The sequence below is a fragment of the Carassius carassius genome, chromosome 39 (genome assembly GCF_963082965.1).
Source record: "Carassius carassius chromosome 39, fCarCar2.1, whole genome shotgun sequence".
NCBI lineage: Eukaryota > Metazoa > Chordata > Actinopteri > Cypriniformes > Cyprinidae > Carassius > Carassius carassius.
The window spans coordinates 12,535,804-12,558,707 of record NC_081793.1 but is presented as its reverse complement, the minus strand read 5'-3'; the positions used below and the strand labels follow the sequence as shown (position 1 = coordinate 12,558,707).

Sequence of the window (22,904 nt, the reverse complement as noted above, 5' to 3'; positions counted from 1 at the left end):
AATAGGTGATTATTTTTGACACAAAAGACAAAATCTTCTAATAGAAATTGCATCATGATATTATTCCTCTTATTACTTCCTTTTAGGAGTTTTGGTCTTGCTTGCATTCATGATGATCAGCAAATAAATAAGCAAAAAAAAATAAATAAAAAAAAAAATCTTATTTTCCCAGTGCTGTTAAATAGTATTGCGTGTCTTTTTAGTTCACATTTACAGTGTCCAGGCAAAATGAGAAAATGAAATTGGTAGAACTGTATGGTGTCACACTGTGGCTCAAAAGGGAGGGAAAAGCAATACATTTTCTTTTAGAAAGGCTTTTGTTTCTGATCTTACATATTTAGACAGATTATAATGGCTGGAATATCTTTTTTGGAATTTCTGATTCCAGCTTTAGGAGCACATGCATCTGGTTCTGAACTGGTTCACAGTCAGACTCACCTGTCCAGCATTAATACAGAGTTAAAACTTGTTTAGGCATAATAGTTAGAGATTCTCATGTTGATACATGAGGGGGAAAAAAGGCAAAATATGTTCAGTAATAGATGAAGTTTAAGATGAAAATGTTGAAAGGATGAAGGCATTTTCAAGGAGGTTTGACAGTAAATATATGTCTTGGTTAGCAGTCTCAAATGAAATTTAAGACATCACTGCATAATGGCATGAATATGACAAGTGATGGTTTGTGCAAATGTTAAATTAAATAAAAAAACAACAACAACAAAACATTACACAATACAGTGTATATACACAGGGTATTTAGTTAACACATTCAGATCAGAGAAATCTCAGCATTTGGGACTGCAAAACCAAATACAAATCATTATCACCATAAGAAAGGCCTTATTGGACTGTATGTAGTGTACTATGAGAATTCTCCATCTGATGAAGATACTGTTTTCTAGTCAATGTAAAGGTAGTCAATTTGGTCCCAACACAATCGGTGTCAGCTCAGGTGCATATGTTCACTGTTCATTACATAGGGCAGTTAAAAGGAGGTAAAAATATCTTAGAAACTAAGATATCTTTGGCTAGATTAGTGGAGTGTTGGCTACTCCTGCCAACACTCCACTAATCTGGCCCAATGTAGATAAAACAGGTCTATCTGACAACATTTAGCTAATTTTGTAATTTTGTGTTCAAATAAAAGACTGATCTAACTGAAAAGTACTGAAATTTAAATGGTATATGATGTGTTATTATAAAAAATGAATGAATTTGAACTCACCCTTTAGTGTCCAAAATGACTGTATGATTAATAATACAACTTAGTATTTTTAACGTAATACAGATATTATAAATGCTTGTATGTGACTGGAAATGGGAAAGAAAACTCCTGCATAAATGGACTGTTCTTACAGACTTTTTATCTATATGTAAATGTAAATCTGATTTGTGGTTTAAAAGCATGATTTGTTCAGAGATGATTGGGGAAGGTTGTTTTTATACAGCAGGCTGTTCCACTAATACACATAATACTCACCTCCAAACCCTTTTAATATGTTACAACTGTTTTCATAAAGCTCACAAACAGGGAGAAGAGACAGTATACAAGCATTAGTATCCTAAATCATCTTCCACTTAAATCATCAATACATGGCAAAGGCAAATCTGTGCTGGGTTAATGGCAACGCTGACAAGAAACAGTTATCATGAGGAGAAGCTCATCACACACTGAAAATGGTGTGCTTGTGCTTCACAACCTCTTGAACATCTGCTCCTGTCACGAGCATAGAAGAGCCAGCATGTAGATGATTTAAAGAGAAATGGAAACTCGTCACATTATCAAATGGCTTTTTCTTATTAGGGGATGTGGCTTTCCTGAAATCTTACAGCAGCTTCTGGTTTGAAGGTTGGGTTTTCCTCAGTGTCTCAGGAGTCTTCAGTCATCTTTAGTAGCTCTAGGAAGGCACCAACAGCTCCAAAATAACCCTGCAGTAAAGAAGCAGAGTATTTCATTATATTTCCATACATGCTTATTTCATATGATAAGATGGCATTTGCTAAGGCCTAATCAGCAATCAGTGGCTGATATGTTGCATACACTACTGTGTATTAAAATAAGAATAATTAATTTTAAAATAAGTAATTTTTAATCTGTAATAATACTATATTATAATCAAATAAATCAGCCTTGGTGTGCAAAAACTTTAAAAGGTAAAAAAAACAAACAAAAAAAAACATCTTACTGGAATCCTTTGAATAAATATAAAATATCTTATGAGATGAACAAAAGCTGAACTTTTTAATTTGAAATAATTTTTATTTACATAATACTTTCTTATTAATATTTTCTGATTAGTAAATTCATACTATTTGGCAACAGGAATCTACATTGTCTATTGATGGGTCTGTGGTAGACTTTGAAGCTGACAGAAGGGGGAGCTAAAGGTCCTGTTAATCTGCAAAGTGGTCATACATCCACTGATCATAACAGTAAATGGCACTAACATCTCGTCCACTTTTAACAATATTTAAACATTTCTCATTTATTGTGCACCTATAAATAACAAATTTAGAGCAGCAGGCCTATTCATCATCTGTTGTATAATTATATTCATATATAATATATATATATATTAGATTAGGTTATGCGCCCTGTCTCTCACCTGGTTGAATGTGCACGACCAGCAACATTGCTCAGAATGCAATTAAAAAACTTTTTGAGCAATTTTGCTGGTCAACTATTTTTGAACAAATTTCTATCTGGATACTTTAGATAGGTCATGGGCCCTGTGTCTCACCTGGTTGCCACATTAGCTAAAGTTGCCTGACAACATTGCTCAAAATGTTGTGTTTCACCCTAAGGGGTGACACACCTGTTCAGAAATTCCTTACATGCTTTGCACTGACTCAGTAAAAATACAAAAAACAGACACATGGATTCGGTTTGCCGTTGCATACAAGTAAAGAAAGTGTGCTTAATGTGCTGTTACAGATGTTACCAGCAGCTAAAATACACATTAATGTCAGCACAGGTCTGTTGTTGAAATTTTTTAATTGGTAGAACTGTATGGGATCACGCTGTGGCTCAAAGGGAGGGAAAAGCGATATATTTTCTTTTAGAAAGGCTTTAGTTTGTGATCTTACATATTTAGATAGATTATAGTGACTGGAATAACTTTTTAGGAATTTCTTATTCCAGCTTTAGGAGCACATGCATCTGCTTCTGAACGACAACCTGGAGCGTTCACAGTCAGACCCAGCTGTCCAGCATTAATACAGAGTTAAAAGGAGACCTAAAACAGCAATCAATGGCTGATATTTTGCATACACTACTGTGTATTTTAATAGAAAACAGTCATTTAAACTGTAATGATATTTCCCAATATTACTGTTTTTACTGTATTTTTGATAAAATAAATCAGTGTATAATTCATACAAATTTTTCATCAACACTGTCCATTGGTGGGTTTGTGATAGACTCTGGAACAGACACAAGAGGGAGCTAAAAATACTGTCAATCTGCAAAGTGTTCATACATCCACTGGTCAGAACACTAACACCTTGTATACTTTCATCAATATTTATTGTACACCTATAAATAACACATTTAGAGCAGGAGGATTATTCATCTGTTGAGTTATTATAATTTTTATCTTATTTTTTATAAATCATCATGCAACAGGTGCTCATTTTCCTCTTGCTCCCTAATATTTACATCATCACATTCATCTTCAGACACACCTCGTACACTAACACACAACATTTGTTTCTGGTCCCATCAATATTTTTGTATAAAAGCCACAAAACTAAAACTTTGATTTCATTGGCTGTTTAAAAGGACCTAAGTGTAATTTTTTTTAAATATTTCCACCATTTATAAAAATGTGTATTAAAGCATTAATGATATGGGTGTGTATAAAATGCTATGTACTCAGTTGGCTGATATATTGATTGACTATTATAAAGAAGGTAATGTATAAGTTTAAATTTAGACAAACATAATTAATGCATCTGATTCTAGATTTGAAGGGAATTAAAAGTGATAAAAAAGGAAAAAGACTTACTTCATGTTCTAAGAAAAGGGCTTTCAGTTGTCCGTTAGACCAGAAGTCCATGGCATAGGCTAGCAGCTTAGTTGATAATGTGTTGATCCGAAGGAAATTCCCAACAAAAACCACTCTATCGATATTCTGAAAAAAATTAAAAAACACAGTCAGGATAGACAGTAAATTTGCTCCATTTAAATTATGAGAAATCTAAAAGGGAAATCTACATTCCACTTGTTTTTTTTATATATTTTACAGCAGAGTATTTTAAAGAAAAGAAAAAAATGTTTATCCATCTTGTGACTGTTCAGTGTGCTGTGATAGCCCTGTACAATGCTGCTTGATCTCCATGCCACAAGACAACACTGTAAAGAAGCTCAAAGCACACAGAGTTCATGGTCATCTTAAGCACCATAGACTTGGTCTTTATATAGATTATTTCACAGGGTAATGGACACTGGATTTAACATATGTATTCTGAACAAAAATCAATTAATGTGGCTGCAAAAGCAGTTCTTAAAACAGAGGAGCTTTTACATTATAAGAAAATGTTTTCAAACCTCGTTGACTGCACACATGCGGGCGATGGAACCAATGTTGTTGGTGATGGTGACAAGAGTGGCCCTGGCCAGGTCTTCTTTACTTATACTATCACGTTTCTCCTTGCCCATCATATGACCAAAACTAAAAAAAATAAGGGGGGGGGGGGGCTTGAAGATCTTCTTTAAATCACAAACATGACCATTTTAAATATGGATGATGGCAAATCTGTCTATACCTGGATGCAACGGCAGAACCCTGGAGACCGAAGCGCTCATAATCACCTCCATAAATGTCCTTCACTAGTTTGTCCACATTTGTGCTGTCCCCTTTAGCTGCCATCTCTAAAGCCTCGTCAAATGTGTCACAGCCAGTCAGCAAACAACACAGGCCTAGAAACGTACCACCTCCTAAACTGAATCACAATCAATGGAGCAAATGAATGGCGGTGTATTTCAAAAATGTTGCGTTAATTTAAGTAGATTAAATATCTTGTTTCTACAACATATTTAGTCATTTTCATTACAAAAAATAATAAAAAATAAGTAATTTATCATTTTTACTTTACAGTTACAGAACTTAAGGCTCTTTATCGCCATCTGTGGTTGAAACAGAAAATTGCAAGTTGTTGTAGAATAGGAGTCATCACGTGGAAATTGTGGCCACAAATCAAAAATGTATTGTAGGCCATATTTAATTAAAAAGGGGAACGATTTAGTACAACATTGCCACGACTAAAAAAAAATAATATGTTGTGGCAACAAATTATTCATTCATGGCCACAATATCTTGCTTTTTTCCCATTGCATATCATAACTGTTATCTGCTGTACTTTGACGATGCTCTTCTGCATCAATAAATCAGCCAGTCTGAACTACAGTTATGGCCGAAAATATCGGCCCCCTTGGTAAATATGATCAAAGAAGGCTGTGTAAATTAATCTGCATTTTTAATTTTAATTTCAATTAATCTGCATCTGCTTTTTTTTTTTAATTCACAAAAATCTAACCTTTCATTGGATAAGAATTTATCCAAAATGGCGGAAAATATCATAATGAAATAAATGTTTTTCTCTAAAACACATTGGCCACAATTAACGGCACCCTTTTATTCAATACTTTTTGAAACCTCCATTTGCCAGTTTAACAGGTCTAAATGGTTTCCTATAATGCCTGATGAGATTAGAACAGTGGTTCCCAACCTTCGTTCCTGGAGGCCTCCTAGCACATTTTGCATCTCTCCTTTCTCTGACAAACCAATTTCAGGTCTTGGAGTCTCTACTAATGAGCTGATGATCTGAATCAGGTGTGTTTGATTAAGAAGACATGCAAAACCTGTCGTGTTGGGAGGCCTTCAGGAACATGGTTGGGAACCACTGGGTTAGAGAACATTCCCAACCATTCCTTCATCCAGAATCAGTTCAGACCCTTTAGAATCCCAGCTCAATGTTGGTGCTTCTTCTCTACAGGTCACTACACTCATTTTCTATAGGGTTCAGATCAGAGGACTGGAATGGCCATAGCAGAAGCTTGGTTTTGTGCTCAGTGACCCATTTTTGTGTTGTTTTGAGGTTTGTGTTTGGATTATTGTACGGTTCGAAGACATGTCCCATTATAAGAGTCAGTCACTTAGTGATTTTTTTTTATCTGTTGGTATTTGATAGAATCCATTATGCCATGTGTCTAAACAAGATGTCCAGGACCTCCAGCAGTATATTTCATTGTACACATGGAGTACTTTTTATCCCTGTGTTCACCAAACCCATCTTGATTTTTTTCCTGTTAAAAGCTCTTTTTTTAGTTTCATCTGACCATAGAAGCCAGTCCCATCTGAAGTTCCAATCATGTCTGATAACTGAATATGCTGGAGTTTGTTTTTGGATGAGCTAGGATAATTTTTCTTGAAACAATATGTGATGATGTAGGTTCTGTTTGACAAATTTTTTTTTAAAGGTTTGCTGACCCCAAGACTCTTTCTGCAATTCTCCAGCTGTGGTCCTTGGAGAGTCTTTAGCCACTCAAACTCTCCATTTCACTGTGCATTAAGATGATATGGAGACATGTCCTCTTCCACACAGATTTATAACATTTTCTGTTGATTGGAAATTCTTAATTATTGCCCTGATGGTGGAAATTGGAATTTTCACTGCTCTAGCTCTTTTAAAGCCACTTCACTAATTTGTGAAGCTCAATTATCTGTAGCTGCACATTAGAAATATGTTCGGTAACACTTTAGAATAATGGTCCATTAGTTAATGTTAGTTAACTTCTTTGGTCCCACTTTATATTAGGTGGCCTTAACTACAATGTACTTACATAAAAAAATAAGTACAATGTACTTATTGTGTTCATATTGTATTGTAAAACACTTTTGCTGCTATTGAGGTGGGATAGGGGTAAGGTTAGGGAGAGGGTTGGAGGTATGGGTAAGTTTAAGGGTGGGTTAAGGTGTAAAGTATGGGTCAACAGTGTAATTATAAATGTAATTACATAAATTAAATACAGATGCAATTACATGTAGTTTTTTTTTTAAATATAAGTACAATGTAAAAACATGTACACAATAAGTACATTGTACTAAATTATTTATTAAAATGTAAGTACATAGTAGTTAAGGCCACTTAATATAAAGAGGGTCCACTACTTTAGTTAACATGATCTAAGCTAGATTAATCCTTCTAGAGCATTTATTTATCTTGATGTTGATGTTAATTTCAACATTTACTAATGCATTATTCAAATCAAAAGTTGTCCTTTGTTAACACTAGTTAATGTGCTGTGAATTAGCATGAACTAACAATGAATAACTGTATTTTCATTAACTAACATTTACAAAGATGAATAAATACAGTAATAAATGTATTGTTCACTGTTTGTTCATGTTAATTAATAAATTAACTAACATTAACTAATGGACCATTATTCTAAAGTTTTACCATATATATTTTGCTCATTTTTCTCATTGTGATGGATGATTAAGGGAATTTGGGCTTTGTTTTCCCTCATATTTATATTTCTGTGAAACAGGAAGCCTTGGATGGATAATTTCATGTTCATAATCACCCTGGAGAGCTCAAATTTGTGAATATGAATGTGAATATACTTAGATTTTACTCATAAGAATTACTAGGGGTGCCAATAATTGTGTCCAACGTGTATTTGAGAAAAACATTCATTTCATAATGATTTTTCTCCCCATTTTAAATTCTTGTTATCCACTGACAGGTTAGATTTTTGTTAATTTATTTTAAATAAAAGATAGAAAGGATTAACAGTGCAGATTAATTTTCACAGCCTTCTTTGATCATATTTACCAAGGGTGCCGATATTTTTTGGCCATGACTGTATATCTATGTTTCTTTGATAACATATCTGAGTAATGTTTCATCTGGTCAGTTAGTAGCATCTCTGCTGTTGTAGTAGCAATTTTTTATTTTATTTACTTATGTAAGTGATGTATGGGAGCAGGATGAAGGGCATAAAACTGAAATTAACCTGTGTGCTTAAGCACAACAAAAAACATTATGCCATAATTCACCTGGTGCCTGTGACTCGCTTGTAATCATCCTTGGAGTAGACAGCCAGGATGCTTACCCCCGAGCCAATGTTTACCAGCAACATAGGGAAGGGGTTCTCCAGGCTAAATGGCCTCTTGACAGAGTTTTCAGGGTGGGAGGGATTTTGGAAAAAATAACACCCTGGATGACCATTGAACCCGACTGAGTCAACATACAGCAGACCATGAATAAGACAGTCCAGTTCATCCAGCTTCTGGAGCTCCAAATCAGCCACCTGCAGGAATAGGTAAATACACAAACACATAAATCATAAACGCGACAGACATAGCTAATGTTAATGATTCATTGTCCTGGTAACAGTAAAAGTATAAGTGGCAGTAAGATAACAAGACGTTACAATATGTCAACAAAACAACATAGTTTTTGAATTCAATTAATAAATTCCATTATTATATAACCATTCCCTTGTGGATCACACACCGTTCTGAAGTCGTCCTCAAATTTGTATGCTCCCCCACCCGTGGCGCACAGTGTGGTGTGTAGACTGGAGAAGTTCTTTTCTCTGCCCATTTGGATGAAGCGGTGCATATCTTGCGTGGGGAACCGAATGAAGTGTAGGTTGCCTTTCCGGCCACACATGGTGAGGTTCTTCAACTCCAGGTGAACGTCACGAATACCGGTGTTTCCATAGGCCACGTTGGAGGTCAGATAGTGGCGGATGCTCTTCAGACTCTCCACTTCCTCTTGTTCTTCTTCAGCAGTTATGTCCTTGGGCTCAAAGTAAACCAGCTTGACCAGAGTGCCTCCAATATCCAACCCAAACCATGGAAAGGCTGGGGAAAAAAAATATTAGAAAGTAGAGCTGCACGATTAATCGTTAAAAGATCGCAATCTCGATTCAGACACCCTCTCGATCTCATTTCTAAATGACAACGATTCCCCGAGTCTATTAAACCTTTGACAAAGTCTTACCGGATCATTCAAATCTGTGTTCACACTGCCGCTGACACAGATAGAGCAGTTACCATGTTTGGTTATAGGCGGCTGCATATATGGAAAAAAAAACACCTAACCCTAAAAAAATTCTAACAAAAGGTTTCTCAGCTGTTTTTTGTAGTATTAGGTGTCCTTAATAACATACTAAAAGTTTACCAAAGTTGTACCACTAGAAAGGTGTAATTTTCAAGATGGTGTCCAAGATGGGCGGCCAGGGAGCCCTTAAAATATCCTAACGCATTCATTATTTGACTTAGTCAAGTAATCTTGGTGTCTAACCCTATGTTTTCTGGGTCTATGAATCCATTGGACTTGTCTAAATTGCACTGACATGATTACATACTTATGGAATACATGATTTTGTGAGAATACTGTAAGGTTTTATCATTGTTTGGGGTGAACCAGAGATGTAAACAATTTAGCCATTGTAATGTATCTCGTACTCAGTACGTGTTTTTTTGCTAAAACACAGACTTTACATTCAATGTAAAAGTTATTGCACCCAAAAGTAACTTAAATTGGATTTGTATAACTTTGATCATAACTTTGATCATAAACTACCCTGAATTAGCCCGAACAGAGGCCTGTGTGTGAAACCTCTAAAATGGTCACTCATTTCAATTTAAATAAGGTAATGCATATGTAATGCATCCTCTATAGATGTTTTTGAGTATAAAGGTGGCATTATACTAAACCCAACAAATTTCAGCAATTCAGAAGATGGTGGAAGAAATTACTGACTGAGAATACTGAATATTGATATTGCTTGACGTAATGTTGTTGGCAGCACAGTGTATACCATTTTTCTCAAACAAAATACACCCTTGACTACTTAAAGAAAATTTCTTTATTTTTTTTTTATTTAATTCAAAAAAGTAAACTTTTGTACATTCTAGATTCATTGCACACAAACAGAAATATTTCAAGAGTTTTTTTGTTTTAATTCTGTTTGTTACGACTTATAGCTTAGGAAAATAAAAAATTCAGTATCTCAAAAATGTGAATATTCCATTTTGAGCTTGATTAGTTTTATTAATTATGAGTATAAATACTGGGTACCTCCTGGGCTATTTCAGAACATGCAACCACAATTATGAGAAAGACTACTGACTTTACAGTTGTCCAGAAGACAATCATCAACACCCTCCACAAGGAGGGTAAGCCACAGAAGGTCATTGCTGAAAGGGCTGGCTATTCACAGAGTGCTGTATCAAAATATATTTATAGAAAGTTGACTGGAAGGAAAAAGTGTGGTATCAAAAGGTGCACAAGCAACAGGGATGACTTCAGCCTTGGGAAGATTGTCAGAAAAAGCAGATTCAAGAACTTGCCAGAGCTTCAAAAGAAGTGGACTGAAGCCGGAGTCAGCGCATCAAGAGTCATCACGCTCAGACATCTTCAAGAAAAGGGCTACAGCCGTCACATTCCTAGAACCAAGCCACTCCTGAACCAGAAAAAAACATCAGAAGTATTTCACCTGGGGTAAGGAGGAAAAGAACTGTCAAGTTGCTCAGTGGTCCACAGTCCTCTTTCCAAATGAAATTGAATTTAGCATTTCATTTGGAAATCAAGGTCTGGAGTCTGGAGGAAGACTGGAGAGGCACAGAATCCAAGCTGCTTAAAGTCCAGTGTGAAGTTTCTGAAGTCAGTGATGATTTGAGTGCCGTTACGTCTGCTGGTATTGGTTCATTGTGTTTTATCAAGTCCAAAGTCAATGCAGCCATCTACCAGGAGATTTTGGAGCACTTTATGCTTCCATCTGCTGACAAGCCTTATGGAGATGCTGATTTAATTTTGCAGTAGGAATTAAGCACCTATCCACAGTGCCAAAACCACTTCCAAGTGATTTGCTGACCATGATATTACTGTGCTTGATTGGCCAGCCAACACACCTGACCTGAACCTCACAGAGAATCTATGGGGTATTGTGAAGAGGAAGATAAGTAACATCTGACAAACAATACAGAGGAGCTGAAGGCCCCATCAAAGCAATCTGCAGTGCCACAGGCAGTAATTGCAAAAGGAGCCCCAACCAAGTATTGAGTGCATAATTAAACCTACTTTGGAGATCTTGAACATCTCTGTTTTGTAAATCTTTTTTATTGATCTTTGAGAAAATATTCTAATTTTTTGAGATATGGAAGTTGTAAGTCGTAACCATCAAAACTCAAACAAAAAACTCTTTAAATATTTCAGTTTGTGTGCAATGAATCTAGAATATAGAAAAGTCTGTTTTTTTTAATTAAATTACATAAAAATAAAGAACTTTTCCATGATATTCTAATTATTTTACATGTACCTGTACTTAAGGGAAATTGTACATATTTTTCCCATAAATATGCTTGTAACCAATTGCTTTAATATATAATTGGACCAGTAGACTGATCACTTATCTATCATGCAAATATGCTAATTAGAATATTACATGGCCAAAACATGTATCAGGCACCAATATTTCTGGTCTAGGAGAAATACAAAGGAGTAATGGTCATTTTAAGGACCTGGCGGCTGCCATTTTGAAAACGGAGCCTTTCTTGGAGTCGAACTTTGTTAAACTTTTAGTATGTTTTTAAGTACATTTGATACTACTGTAAACCACTGAGAAACCTTTTGTTAGAATTTCTTTGGGGTCAAGACATATTTGCAGCTGACTATCAAGAAACATCTTCACAAACTGTCTTTTCAACTACACAGTATTATTTCAGTCTTACAGTCATATTATCACAGAAATACTTGGATAAAGTTTATAGTTTAGATATAAACATTGATGTCTATATGGCAGCGATCAAAATAATGCAAATCCCCTTTTGAAAGTACAGCGCTTCAACTAACGTTTGTGTCGAATGCATTGTTTCACCACTAGGTGGCGACAAATGTCTTAATGTATTTGTCAATGAATTAATTTTTCATTCAAGAGAATCGTTAAAAAAATGCTGATTCATCCAGTAATGAAACAAGGGAAGTAGGTTTATGAGTGAGTCGTTGAATCAGTGATTTAAACTACTTTTTCAAAATTCTAATATAAAAAATGGGGGTTTTACATTATTATATATACACTACCATTCAAAAATTTCAGAACCGTAAGATGTGTAATGTTCCTTTCATAGGTCACTTCGATGCTGTCACCACGCACAGGCAGGCGCTTAGCGGCCTTTCTTCCTGTTCCCATTGCGATGGCCTGCGGCTCAGAGCACTGCGCTCGAGGGTAGATGTATTTACTAGGGGTGTAACGATTCACTCGTTTTCTCGATGCATCGATTACAAACCCTGTCGATTCATATGCATCGATCTTGAAACATGATTTTTAAATCGTGAATCGCCGATCTTGGACAGCAATCGATTCAAAATGCTAAGAATCGAATGAATCGCGATTTCTATAGCGATTCAATGCTTTCAAAATGTATACACATTAAATTACTACACGCACGAATTAATGGAGACCTTGAAGAGTGTTCGTGAATCGTGCCTCTTATCTGTCTTTCACGCGCTCCACTGTTTACCGCCTGAGACTGTCACAGGATTGCGCTCGCGCTCCGTTCGTCTCCGATGCAGCTGACGTGTGATCTAAAGGACTCGTGGCCGGTAATGCTAACGTGAAGTAGTTTTACTTTTCTGTAGTTTGTCAATGGCTCTCTGCATCTTACCGACGGAGTTACCAGAGCTGTCGACAGCTGTATTTATTCCATAGACGGAGCAGAAATGTAAGTGTCTAAATCATACGCACAGATCCATTGAATGATAAATGTTTTTAAACAATGCGGATGAACCGAATATACGAAGGAATCTTTTAAAATTAACCACAGCATTAACAACGACCTTGAAATAGAGCGCGAGCGTTTGTTTCATTAGCAAACAGACATCTGGCTCGTTTTCTCTCAGAATCATTCACTGATGGAGAGGAAAAGTTAAATAGAGATGAAGACGTTTTCACACTGAAAGAGAAGCGATCTCGCTCTCATAGACGTGCCAGGCTATATCTGCAGCTAAACTGAATAAAAGCAGAATGAACTGAAAAACAAAAAAAAACCCACAACAACAAAAAAAAAACCCACAAACAATTTATGAATGATGCAGTGCTAATTGACATTTATTACAGTACAGAAACTATAAAGTATATTTTCTACCTTATTCTGTACAGAAAATTTAAATAATTGCTAATTAAATGTAGCCTAGTATATAAAACAATCATAAAATTGCCATTAGGAAATAAATATATATTACAAATGATTGATTATTGTCCAGCAGTGTATTTGATTTATTACAGCTAATTAAAAGTAATTAAAAAAGAAGATAATTCCTTGTAAAAAAAAAAAAAAAATAATAATAATAATTATCATTATTATTATTATTATTATATAGGCTACTTACATAAAATGATTGTATTTGACATTTTCTGTCACTAACTAAAATGTTATCTTATACATAATACTCTTTAAGCTCTTTTTTAAAAACTTGGCTTACATACATTTTTACGTATGCCATGTCGCATCATTAAACTAGCATTTAACAATGGACAAAAGTTTTTTTTTTTTTCTGACCTATGGTTCTCTAACCATAAATGCTACTGTAATTTGCCCCCTGACTAAGCATTTAAATAATTTAGTAGAAGCATTTAAATAATCCCGTGAATGCACTTAAAGAATGCAGAATCGAATCGTTATAATCGAATCGAATTGAATCGTTCTAAATTTGCAAAAATCGTTATTGAATCGAATCGAAAACCTATGAATCGTAATCGAATCGAATCGCTGCCTTGCCAAAGATTCACAGCCCTAGTATTTACTGATGTCGCCCCCGTGTCTAACCCCCGCCATGTCACTTCTGCAACTGCCGAGGCACCGCACGAGGTGATATCTTGGGGTGACACGTGCGACATAGATTTCGAGGACAGCTCAGCGCTGGATTATTCTCCACTTCGCTCGCTCTCCCCTACCCTGGGGCAGAGTAAAACTTTTATCGAGCCTGTCGTCTTTTCCAATGAGGATTTACGGCCCACACCGGAGGCATGTAGTGCCATCTCCTTCGGTTGTGGACGCCATGATGACGATGTTTTATCCACCGCGGCCTCGGGGTCTGAGGACTTCGCGGCCGACACTAGCCCTCTCCCTCCTAGTGGACAGGAGAGGCGTGTTTCCCCCTCCTACAGCGAGCTGTTGGACGTGGTTTCTCGTGCGGTGGGTAAATTGGGGCTGGAGTGGGAGGTTGAAAAGGCCGAGGCCCAACCTTCTTCTAAGCTGGACGACCGTTTTCTAACTAGTCGGACACCTGCACAGCCCCGGAGGCCTTTTTTCCCGGACCTCCACTAGGAGGTTTCGAGGTCCTGAAAACAGCCGTTCTCGGCACGGATTACAAACGCTGCGGCTGCGGATTTCGCCACCATTTCCGACATGGCGAACCATGGCTATGCAGCAATACCGCCGGTGGAAGAGACTCTCGCCGAGAACCTCGCGCCTAATTCGGCCGTGGCGTGGAAGTCTTGCCCCCTTCTTCCCTCTAAGGTGTGTCGAGTCACGTCCAGTTTAGTTGGGAAATCCTACATGGCCGCTGGCCAGGCGGCTGCTTCGCTCCACTCTATGGTGGTCCTTCAGGCCTACCAAGCGGAGCTATTAAAGGAATTAGACGAAGGAGAGGGTATCACACCCGAGGCGGTAAAGGAATTACGGCGGGCAACGGATTTGGCGCTACGTGCTACCAAACATACCGCTCAAGCAGTGGGCCGTTCCATGGCCGGTTTGATCACGGTTGAGCGCCACCTCTGGCTTAATCTCACCGACATCAAAGAAAGGGACAAATCTTTTCTCATGGACGCCCCTGTTTCCAAAGACGGTTTGTTCGGAGAGGCTGTCACTTCAGTGGTGGAGAAATTCAGGGCAGCGAAACAGCAATCAGCCGCTTTCCGCCAGCTGATTTCCCGCAGACCCAGGGAGGTTGAACGCCAACAGGTGCCCGCGCACTCTCGCTCAACCTCCTCTCACCGCCAGCGAGTAGCCTCTCGGGAAGAGCCTTCACCTATGGCACCCCCTCGCAAGGACCGGGGCCCTAAGGTTTTCCCACCGGCTCAACAACGTCAGCTTAAGAGGTTGAACCTGAGTTCGATGGCTAATGCCTCTCGTTCTCTGGCACCGAATAGCAGCTCCTGATCTTTTTGCTGCTTTCCAGGGACTGTGCCCTCCGCTAGAGAGCACTGTTGGACCGCTTGCTCTAGCTCCCCGTACTTTCTCAAAATGCATGGACGCAGCTCTGGCCCCGTTGCGGCTCCAGGGCGTCCGTGTTTTGAACTATTTGGACGATTGGCTGGTGTAAGCGCAATCGCAGACTCAAGCACACTCTCATCGGGATCTTGTGCTGAATCATTTAAACAGCCTGGGCTTACGCACGAATTTCCAGAAAAGTGTTTTAATCCCCTCTCAACGGATAACCTTTCTGGGAATAGACTTGGACTCTCACGCGATGACAGTGAAGCTTTCTCTCCCGCGCGCTCAGTCGATTGCGTCATGCGTGCGGCGCTTCAAAGCGGGTCGCGCAGTGACAGTGAGACTGTGCCTCAGACTTTTAGGTCTAATGGCAGCGGCTCTTCCCGTAATTTGTCTGGGGTTACTTCATATGCGCCCTTTTCCGTGGTGGACGAAATATTTCACCCCGTTGTCTTCCGCATCGAACGATCTCGGTGACACGGAGGTGTGTGATGTCGTTAAAACTATGGATGTCAGCCGAATTTCTCAGAACCGGGGTTCGGCTGGGGATCTGTGCTTCCCGAGTGACTGTCACGACAGATGCGTCTTTGACCGGTTGGGGAGCTGTTTGTCAAGGGCGCCCAGCCCACGGAGTGTGGACAGCGGCACAACGCAGTTGGCACATAAACAGATTGGAATTACTGGTGGTTTTTCTGGCTCTCCAGTATTTCTCGAGTCTGCTGATCGGCCGTCATGTACTGCTCAGATCGGACAACACAGCGGTGGTGTCATACCTGAATCATCAGGGAGGATTACGCTCTCGCCCCCTGTGCAGGCTGGCGAGACATATTCTTCTTTGGTCTCACAACAAATTTCTGTCGATCCGGGCTGTTCATTTCCCCGGACGACTGAACTTCGGAGCGGATTTGCTATCCTGACAGACTCTGGAGCAAGGGGAATGGAGATTGCACCCCCAAATGGTGAATCTCCTATGGCAGATTTTCGGGGAAGCGAAAGTGGATTTATTCGCGTCGAGCATGACTACGCATTGCCCGCTATGGTTCTCCCTATGCCCTCCATCGCCCCTGGGCTTGGATGCGTTAGCTCACAACTGGCCCAGGACCAGTTTGTATGTGTTTCCCCCAATTCGTCTGATCCCAGCGGTATTATGCAGAATACGGCTGGACAGAGTGGAACAGCTGCTGCTGGTGGCTCCGCGGTGGCACACACAGCCGTGGTGTGCGGATCTGATCAATCTGTTAGCGGGCTCTCCATGGGAGATTCCCCTCAGACAGGATTTATTATCGCAAGCAAGGGGACTGATTTGGCACCCGAGGGCAGGTCTATGGAAACTGTGGGCGTGGCCTCTGAGCGGAGTGAGTTAATATGTTCCGGTCTTTCTGTTGAAACTACCGAGACTATACTGAATTCTAGAGCAGCTTCTACGAGACGCTTATATGCTTTCAAGTGGAGACTGTTTACGAACTGGTGCGAAACTCATAATATGGATCCAGTTTACTGCCCAGTGGCTTCGGTACTGGAGTTCCTTCAGGACCGTTTTTTGGATGGAGTGATACCAGCCACCCTGAAGGTTTACGTGGCAGCCATTTCAGCTTACCACGAATATATAGATGGTGCCTCAGTGGGCCGTCATCCACTGGTTTCTCGTTTCATACAAGGGTGCGCGACGGCTGAGGCCTTTCCGCCCCGTGCGAGTTCCTTCATGGGATTTATCCATTGTGTTGCATGGTTTATCAGGGTATCCGTTTGAGCCCTTGGAAACTGTACTGGATAAAATCCTGACTTTGAAGACACTTCTTCTTATGGCTTTATCCTCCCTCAAGAGAGTTGGGGATTTACAGGCTCTCTCTGTCTCACCCTCGTGCATGGAGTTTGCACCGGGCTCTGTGAAAGTGTTGTTGCGACCTAGGCCTAATTATGTTCCTAAGGTCGCATCTAATCCCTTTCGCTTTCAGCAGGTGGTCCTGGAGGCTTTATCCCCTGCTGTGGCGGAGTCTAGAGATCTAAGTCTTTGCCCTGTGAGAGCTTTAAAGACTTATGTGGATCGTACTTCCCCATGGCGTGAGTCTGACCAGCTGTTTGTCTGTTTTGGACATAAGAATAAAGGCCATGTGGTTACAAAACAGCGCATGTCCCATTGGCTGGTGGAGGCAATATCCTTAGCCTATGAGGCGCGCGGGCTCGCTTCGCCCTTAGGAGTTAAAGCTCATTCCACGAGAGCAGTGGCTTCTTCTCAAGCTTTTCTCAGTGGATCTTCTATGGATGATATCTGTGCTGCGGCAGGTTGGTCCTCACCGAGCACTTTTATGAAGTCTTACAGTCTGGATGTGAGGATGGCTTCTGGCTCCCGGGTTCTCTCCGCTTGAGCAGATGCTTCCTTGGATCCCAGCTATCAGGTACGTCAGGCATTATGGTATAGCGCTCCCATACGTGGTGACGTCACCGCAGCATCGAAGTGACCTATGAAAGGGAACATCTCGATTACGTATGTAACCATGGTTCCCTGAATAGGGAACGAGATGCTGCGGTCCTGGCCATGCCATACCTTGATAGCATTCTTCTTCTTCAGTCATGAAATCTGAGTGAAATGGCCAGGTATATATGCGTACGCATGCGTGGGGCGGTGCCAAGCGCTATTTGGCCAATAGGATTGGCGGGATGGTATAGGGCTTCAGACATTCGTCACACCGAAGGTGTTCCCATACGTGGTGACGTCACCGCAGCATCTCGTTCCCTAGTCAGGGAACCATGGTTACATAGTAACCGAGATGTTTTTTAAAGTCTCTTCTGCTAACCAAACCTGCATTTATTTGATCCAAAGTACAGCAAAAACTGTAAAATTGTGAAATATTTTTTACAATTTAAAATAACTGCTCTCTACTTTAATGTAATTTAAAATGTAATTTATTTCTGTGATGCACAGCTGAATTTTCAGCATCATTACTCCAGTCTTCAGTGTCACATGATCTTTAATACTCTGATTTGCTGTTCAAAAAAACATTTATTATTATTATTAAGTTGAAAACAGATGAGTATATATTTTTCAGGTTTCTTTGATAGAAAGTTCAGAAGAACAAATTAATGTGAAATAGAAATATTTTGTTCTAAATGTCTTTGTCACACTTGATCAATTTAAAGAATCCTTGCAAAATAAAAGTATTAATTTATATACTTGTGATAATGATAAAAGTAATAATAATAATTAAAAAAAACGTTTTTTTAGCAGCAAATCAGCATATCACAATGATATCTGAAGGATTATGTGACACTGAAGACTGGAGTAATGATGCTGAAAATACAACTTTTACCACAGAAATAAATGACATTTTAAAATATATTCCAATTTACATTTTTTATTGTAAAAATGTATCACAACATTACTACTTTTGCTGTATTTTGGATAAAATAAATGTAGGCTCTGTGAGCAGAAGATAATTATATAAAAAAAGACTTTTGGACTGGTAGTGTATATTAAAATGTTTAATAATTCATTCAGATTAATTAGACACTTTCAATTAGACTGCAGCAATAACATTTTGTCACACATTATTTTATTTAGTTCAGAATCGTGATCTCTATATGAGACCAAAAAAATTGTGATTCTCAATTCATCCAGAATCGTGCAGCCCTATTAGAAAGGGAAATTTTGACATTCTTTCTTAACAAGTATAACCTGCATCTTTCTGTGAGGTATTGATGGGTGTGAAATAAATATGACAGGTGTGTAAAAATTCTATAATGTAAAATCTAATAAACAAATAATTAAAAGATAATACTCAAGTGGCTTACTTTTTTGTGATTTTAATGTAATAATAATAATAATAATATATTGAATACTGTCTGACTGCAAATTACTATGACTGCTTTGGATAGGGGGAAAAAAGACCTATTTGTTGCCATGGTAACAGTGGATTCAAAGAGATTGCCTGGTGATTCTGAGAAACATCTTATCTTCAAAATAAAAGTCACACATCAGGTTTACATAATCTGTCTAGCATACAATATAATCTCTTGGTAAAAACCATTCAGACCTTACTGACACAACTTTAGTGAATCAGTAAAATATATTTGCAGCATTTGTGAGAAAGCGGTTTGTTATGTCATTGACTAGTTAAGGGACTTTAGATCAGTGATGATAACGTTGCTGGCAGATATACATGTAGGTGAAGGGTGTGTGTACTCCTTGTCTCAAAGAGCAAAGTACTGCAAAGCCACCAAGAACACAGTGTCTTTACAAAAGTTAATGGAAAAAAGTGAAGTCACAGCAGTTTATAGCCAACAACGTATTTAAGCAATGCAATAAATAATTAAGATAGATTTATATACATTTAAAAAGCATATTTAAAATAAATTATGAATTACTATATATAATTGATTGGATTCTGGTGCATGCAATTATTTAATTCAACTAGTTCTTGATAGGTATGACAGTAGACTGTTAAAAGATGCTTACTAATTAATACCAAGAACATTTAATCTAAAAATTTAATAAAAAGAGTTTTATGTAGTGTACTGCTTTTTTTGATTAAACAATATTACGCAGGACCTTACCTGGCTTCTTGACAATTAGTTTCATACTTTAAAGGTGAGACTGCCAGGATTGTGAAGACAGCAAAATGAAGCACGCAGCAACATACTCAGTATATGTACATATCATTCAAATGCTGCTGGCAGAAGAATAAACGTCCTAATGTCACTTGGCTGATATAGCCTTTTTATGTTAATTACACAAGTACAATAAAACTTGAAAGTTCGAATTCCCACCCCTTTGTGTGATCCTTCCCTCTCATTGGATGAAATCGCATGTCCTTCATATCTGGCGTGTTTTGGTCACACCCTCACATTCTGACCTGGCCAATGAAATCCGCTCAACGAACATCACATTGATTTCACAACACTAAATAACCCGGTCTTTCAAAACAAACAAACCACCTTATACAGGGAAATTTTAAATGTATTTTCAGTTCAAGCATTTTCTCTTTTAAATAGGCATTTTATTTGTTTTAATTGCGAAGAATAACACACACAAAGAAAACCAAAAATTTGTTCACTTCCGGGACTTCAGGACACTTAAAAATCTCATCCTTTACGTTCTTGGTACAAATATGAATAAGAACGAAATGCAGCGGAAAAATCTGATGCTTCGCTACTAACATGACCAAACAGTTATTAAATAAAATGGAAATTGTAACGTACAGTGGAATAACCTTTATTTACAATGACGAACGAAAAACGAATGGGTAAAATAATGGCTGACAAGATGTTGATCATAAAAAATAAAAATAAAAATAAAAACAAAGTTTAAAGCACTGGAATCGTTTTTAGATCTTTTTAAACGAAACATAGCCTACCTTAAAAATAGCTATTTGCTCTGTTGTGCTAATTGTCATTGTTAAATTTAAGCTACCATTTAATACATGTATTATTACTTACGCGGTCTGTTCTTCTTTCCCGAATCCACGCGTCTTCGGAGTCTGCAGCGCTTCGTAGGCGAACCATTGTTGTGTACATCTTTATGAAGATGGTGGAAACTGTCAATACCATTATGGCCACCGCTACTGTCACTAGCACCCAGACCACCTCCGTTAGATGAAATACACTCCCCGTCATCGGACTGTTGAGTGTGAAATCCGTTTACTAAACCGTTCGTGTAGTGCGTCGTACCGTTTTGGTCGGATGTTTCAGCATTTTCCATTATTTTACGTAGCAAATTTGCACGTTCGGGAGACAGACAGATGCGTAACGACTCGACGTTTCGAAGGCGCTTCAAAATGTACAATTGTTTTGTCACAGTTTTAAATAAATGCTGATGTGTTATAAAGAGATGAAGACAAAAGATAGGTCTTCAACATCTTATTTGAGGTCACTGACGGTCATTTCTTCTGCACACGCTTGTATGGCTTCCGAGTCAAACAGCCGGTATGCAACGTCATTAAGAAAAATGCTCACTCCCTCTTGTTGAGACGTCACGTTTTAGAGCCGACTAGCCTACTTACTATTACTCTTTCCTACAGGTATTTAAAAGATCACAAAGCTTTCACATTACATGAATACGTTTTTTTAAAGTAATTTTTAAAAAACCTGGTAGGTTAAGTAGGCTAAGTCTTGTTCAAATGCCTATAGATGTTGTCTTATTTCCACCACTGACTTGGATTTTGGCATAATGGACCTGTTCATAGGGAATTAAAGAATACACTATGTTTGTGCAAACTACAGAAGGTTTACATGGACGTCAGTGCTACTGGATCACAACATAAGTGAACTAAGTTCACTAACTATTTATTATTCATCATCACAATTCCAATATAATAGAGAAAAACTAAATTTTGATCCGTAGAAACATGTAGATAACTATGTAATTTCAGCTGGATTCTACCTACACGCATAGGCCTATCACATTGAAAAAAAAAGGAATTGTTATGAAAACCTAAAAATCTCTGATGCACTTAGATTATCAATTGTCTCAAAGTAGCAAATGCTACTTTATGTCAATTTGAATTTGTTCATTCACTAAATGCAAAATGCCTCATTCAGCTAATAAATTCAACGCAATGCATATTTCTTGTTCAACAAATTAGTTGTTCTGCAAATTAACACAATACATATCACCCTATAAAATTAGCAAATAGATTTATGATATAGGATTACTATGAAAAGGCACCTTAACACCTTACGGTGGTGACAATCAATACATGTAAAAAGACGAACTCTTAAAATCACAACACAATAAAACCACAACAAAACAAACAATAACATTTTTAAATCAGCTAACAGTGAAACAATGATTGTATAGTAACCACATAAGTTATTCAAACTGCAATGCATGCTGGGACCTTAATATTTTTGAAATTTAAATTTCTTGTTCAGACTATTCTGTTGGTCTAACATGGGATTTTTTTTGTAGTTTCAAGTAATTCACATTTCTTAATATTTAGTATTTAGCACTTTTATTCAGTGTAGAGATGCATAGCTTATAGACCTGGTCCTCTAAATGAAATCTTGGCTTGCTAATTCCGGTGTTAAACTACTACTGGTACAACTACTTGTAGACCTCAGATAATAAAATATACTACGTATACTAAGGATGCTGAGATCTGAGAAAAGATATAAAGATCACATTCGATTTTTTTGCACAGCCCTAATTATAGTCTGACTTCACAATTGGTCCCTAGGTTTATACTAAAACAAAAAGTTGGACATTTACTTACTAAATTAATTTACATTGTTTTATTACTTAAAATCTGACAGTCATCCCATTTTTTTTTTCATTTTAGACATATTAAATAAAAAAAGCAAAATATAAATTGTTTAAATTTTGCACGTGGAAGAGCATGAAAAGTAAACCTTTAGCATTTTGACTGGCATTGCCTCAAGAGGGCACTATGAGCATGATATAAGTTAATATTCAGAGGCCTTGTGCAGGGTGCATTATCCTGCTGAAGGGAGCCACATACACACTGCAAGTTTTAGGAGTGATATCCGCATTGAAATATGGGAGTGAGTCCCATAAAGTATTGTTCCATGTGAGTACGGAACACGACTCACTCCTGAATGGCAGCGTGGTAACCTTAACAATTTTGTGGCATCTCAGAGAGAATGGAGGCATGCAAATTATCTAGTTTTGTGTTAGCTGCTGTTGACAAAACAAACATTAGAGTGCAAAGACAT

General features: G+C 38.0%; 1 protein-coding gene across 3 annotated transcripts; it reads right to left on the bottom strand.

The window, feature by feature from the left end:
- Positions 1–1,078: 1,078 nt before the first annotated feature.
- LOC132121376 (pantothenate kinase 1-like) lies at positions 1,079–21,179 on the bottom strand. Of its 3 annotated transcripts, XM_059530706.1 has the most exons (8): positions 20,670–21,179; positions 8,527–8,879; positions 8,067–8,320; positions 4,768–4,944; positions 4,550–4,673; positions 4,008–4,133; positions 1,831–1,929; positions 1,079–1,685 (listed from the first exon to the last, which is right to left on the bottom strand). In XM_059530706.1, exons 1-7 carry the CDS (start codon positions 20,929–20,931, stop codon positions 1,870–1,872), a joined length of 1,356 nt encoding a protein of 451 aa, XP_059386689.1. In that variant the 5' UTR covers positions 20,932–21,179; the 3' UTR covers positions 1,079–1,685; positions 1,831–1,869. The 3 variants fall into 3 exon arrangements, with proteins under 3 accessions (XP_059386689.1, XP_059386688.1, XP_059386690.1); XM_059530705.1 differs by lacking the exon at positions 1,079–1,685 and having other exon boundaries at positions 1,692–1,929; positions 20,670–21,178; XM_059530707.1 differs by lacking the exons at positions 1,079–1,685; positions 20,670–21,179 and adding an exon at positions 19,788–19,961 and having other exon boundaries at positions 1,692–1,929.
- Positions 21,180–22,904: the final 1,725 nt, after the last annotated feature.

Coding starts and splice junctions, on each gene's coding strand:
- LOC132121376 (XM_059530706.1), bottom strand. CDS start 20,931: ATGGAAAATGCTGAAACATCCGACCAAAACGGTACGACGCACTACACG. Junction 8,880..20,669: donor GGGAAAGAAGAACAGACCGC/GTAAGTAATAAT, acceptor TTTTTTCCCCAG/CCTTTCCATGGTTTGGGTTG. Junction 4,945..8,066: donor AAGCGAGTCACAGGCACCAG/GTGAATTATGGC, acceptor ATTGTGATTCAG/TTTAGGAGGTGGTACGTTTC.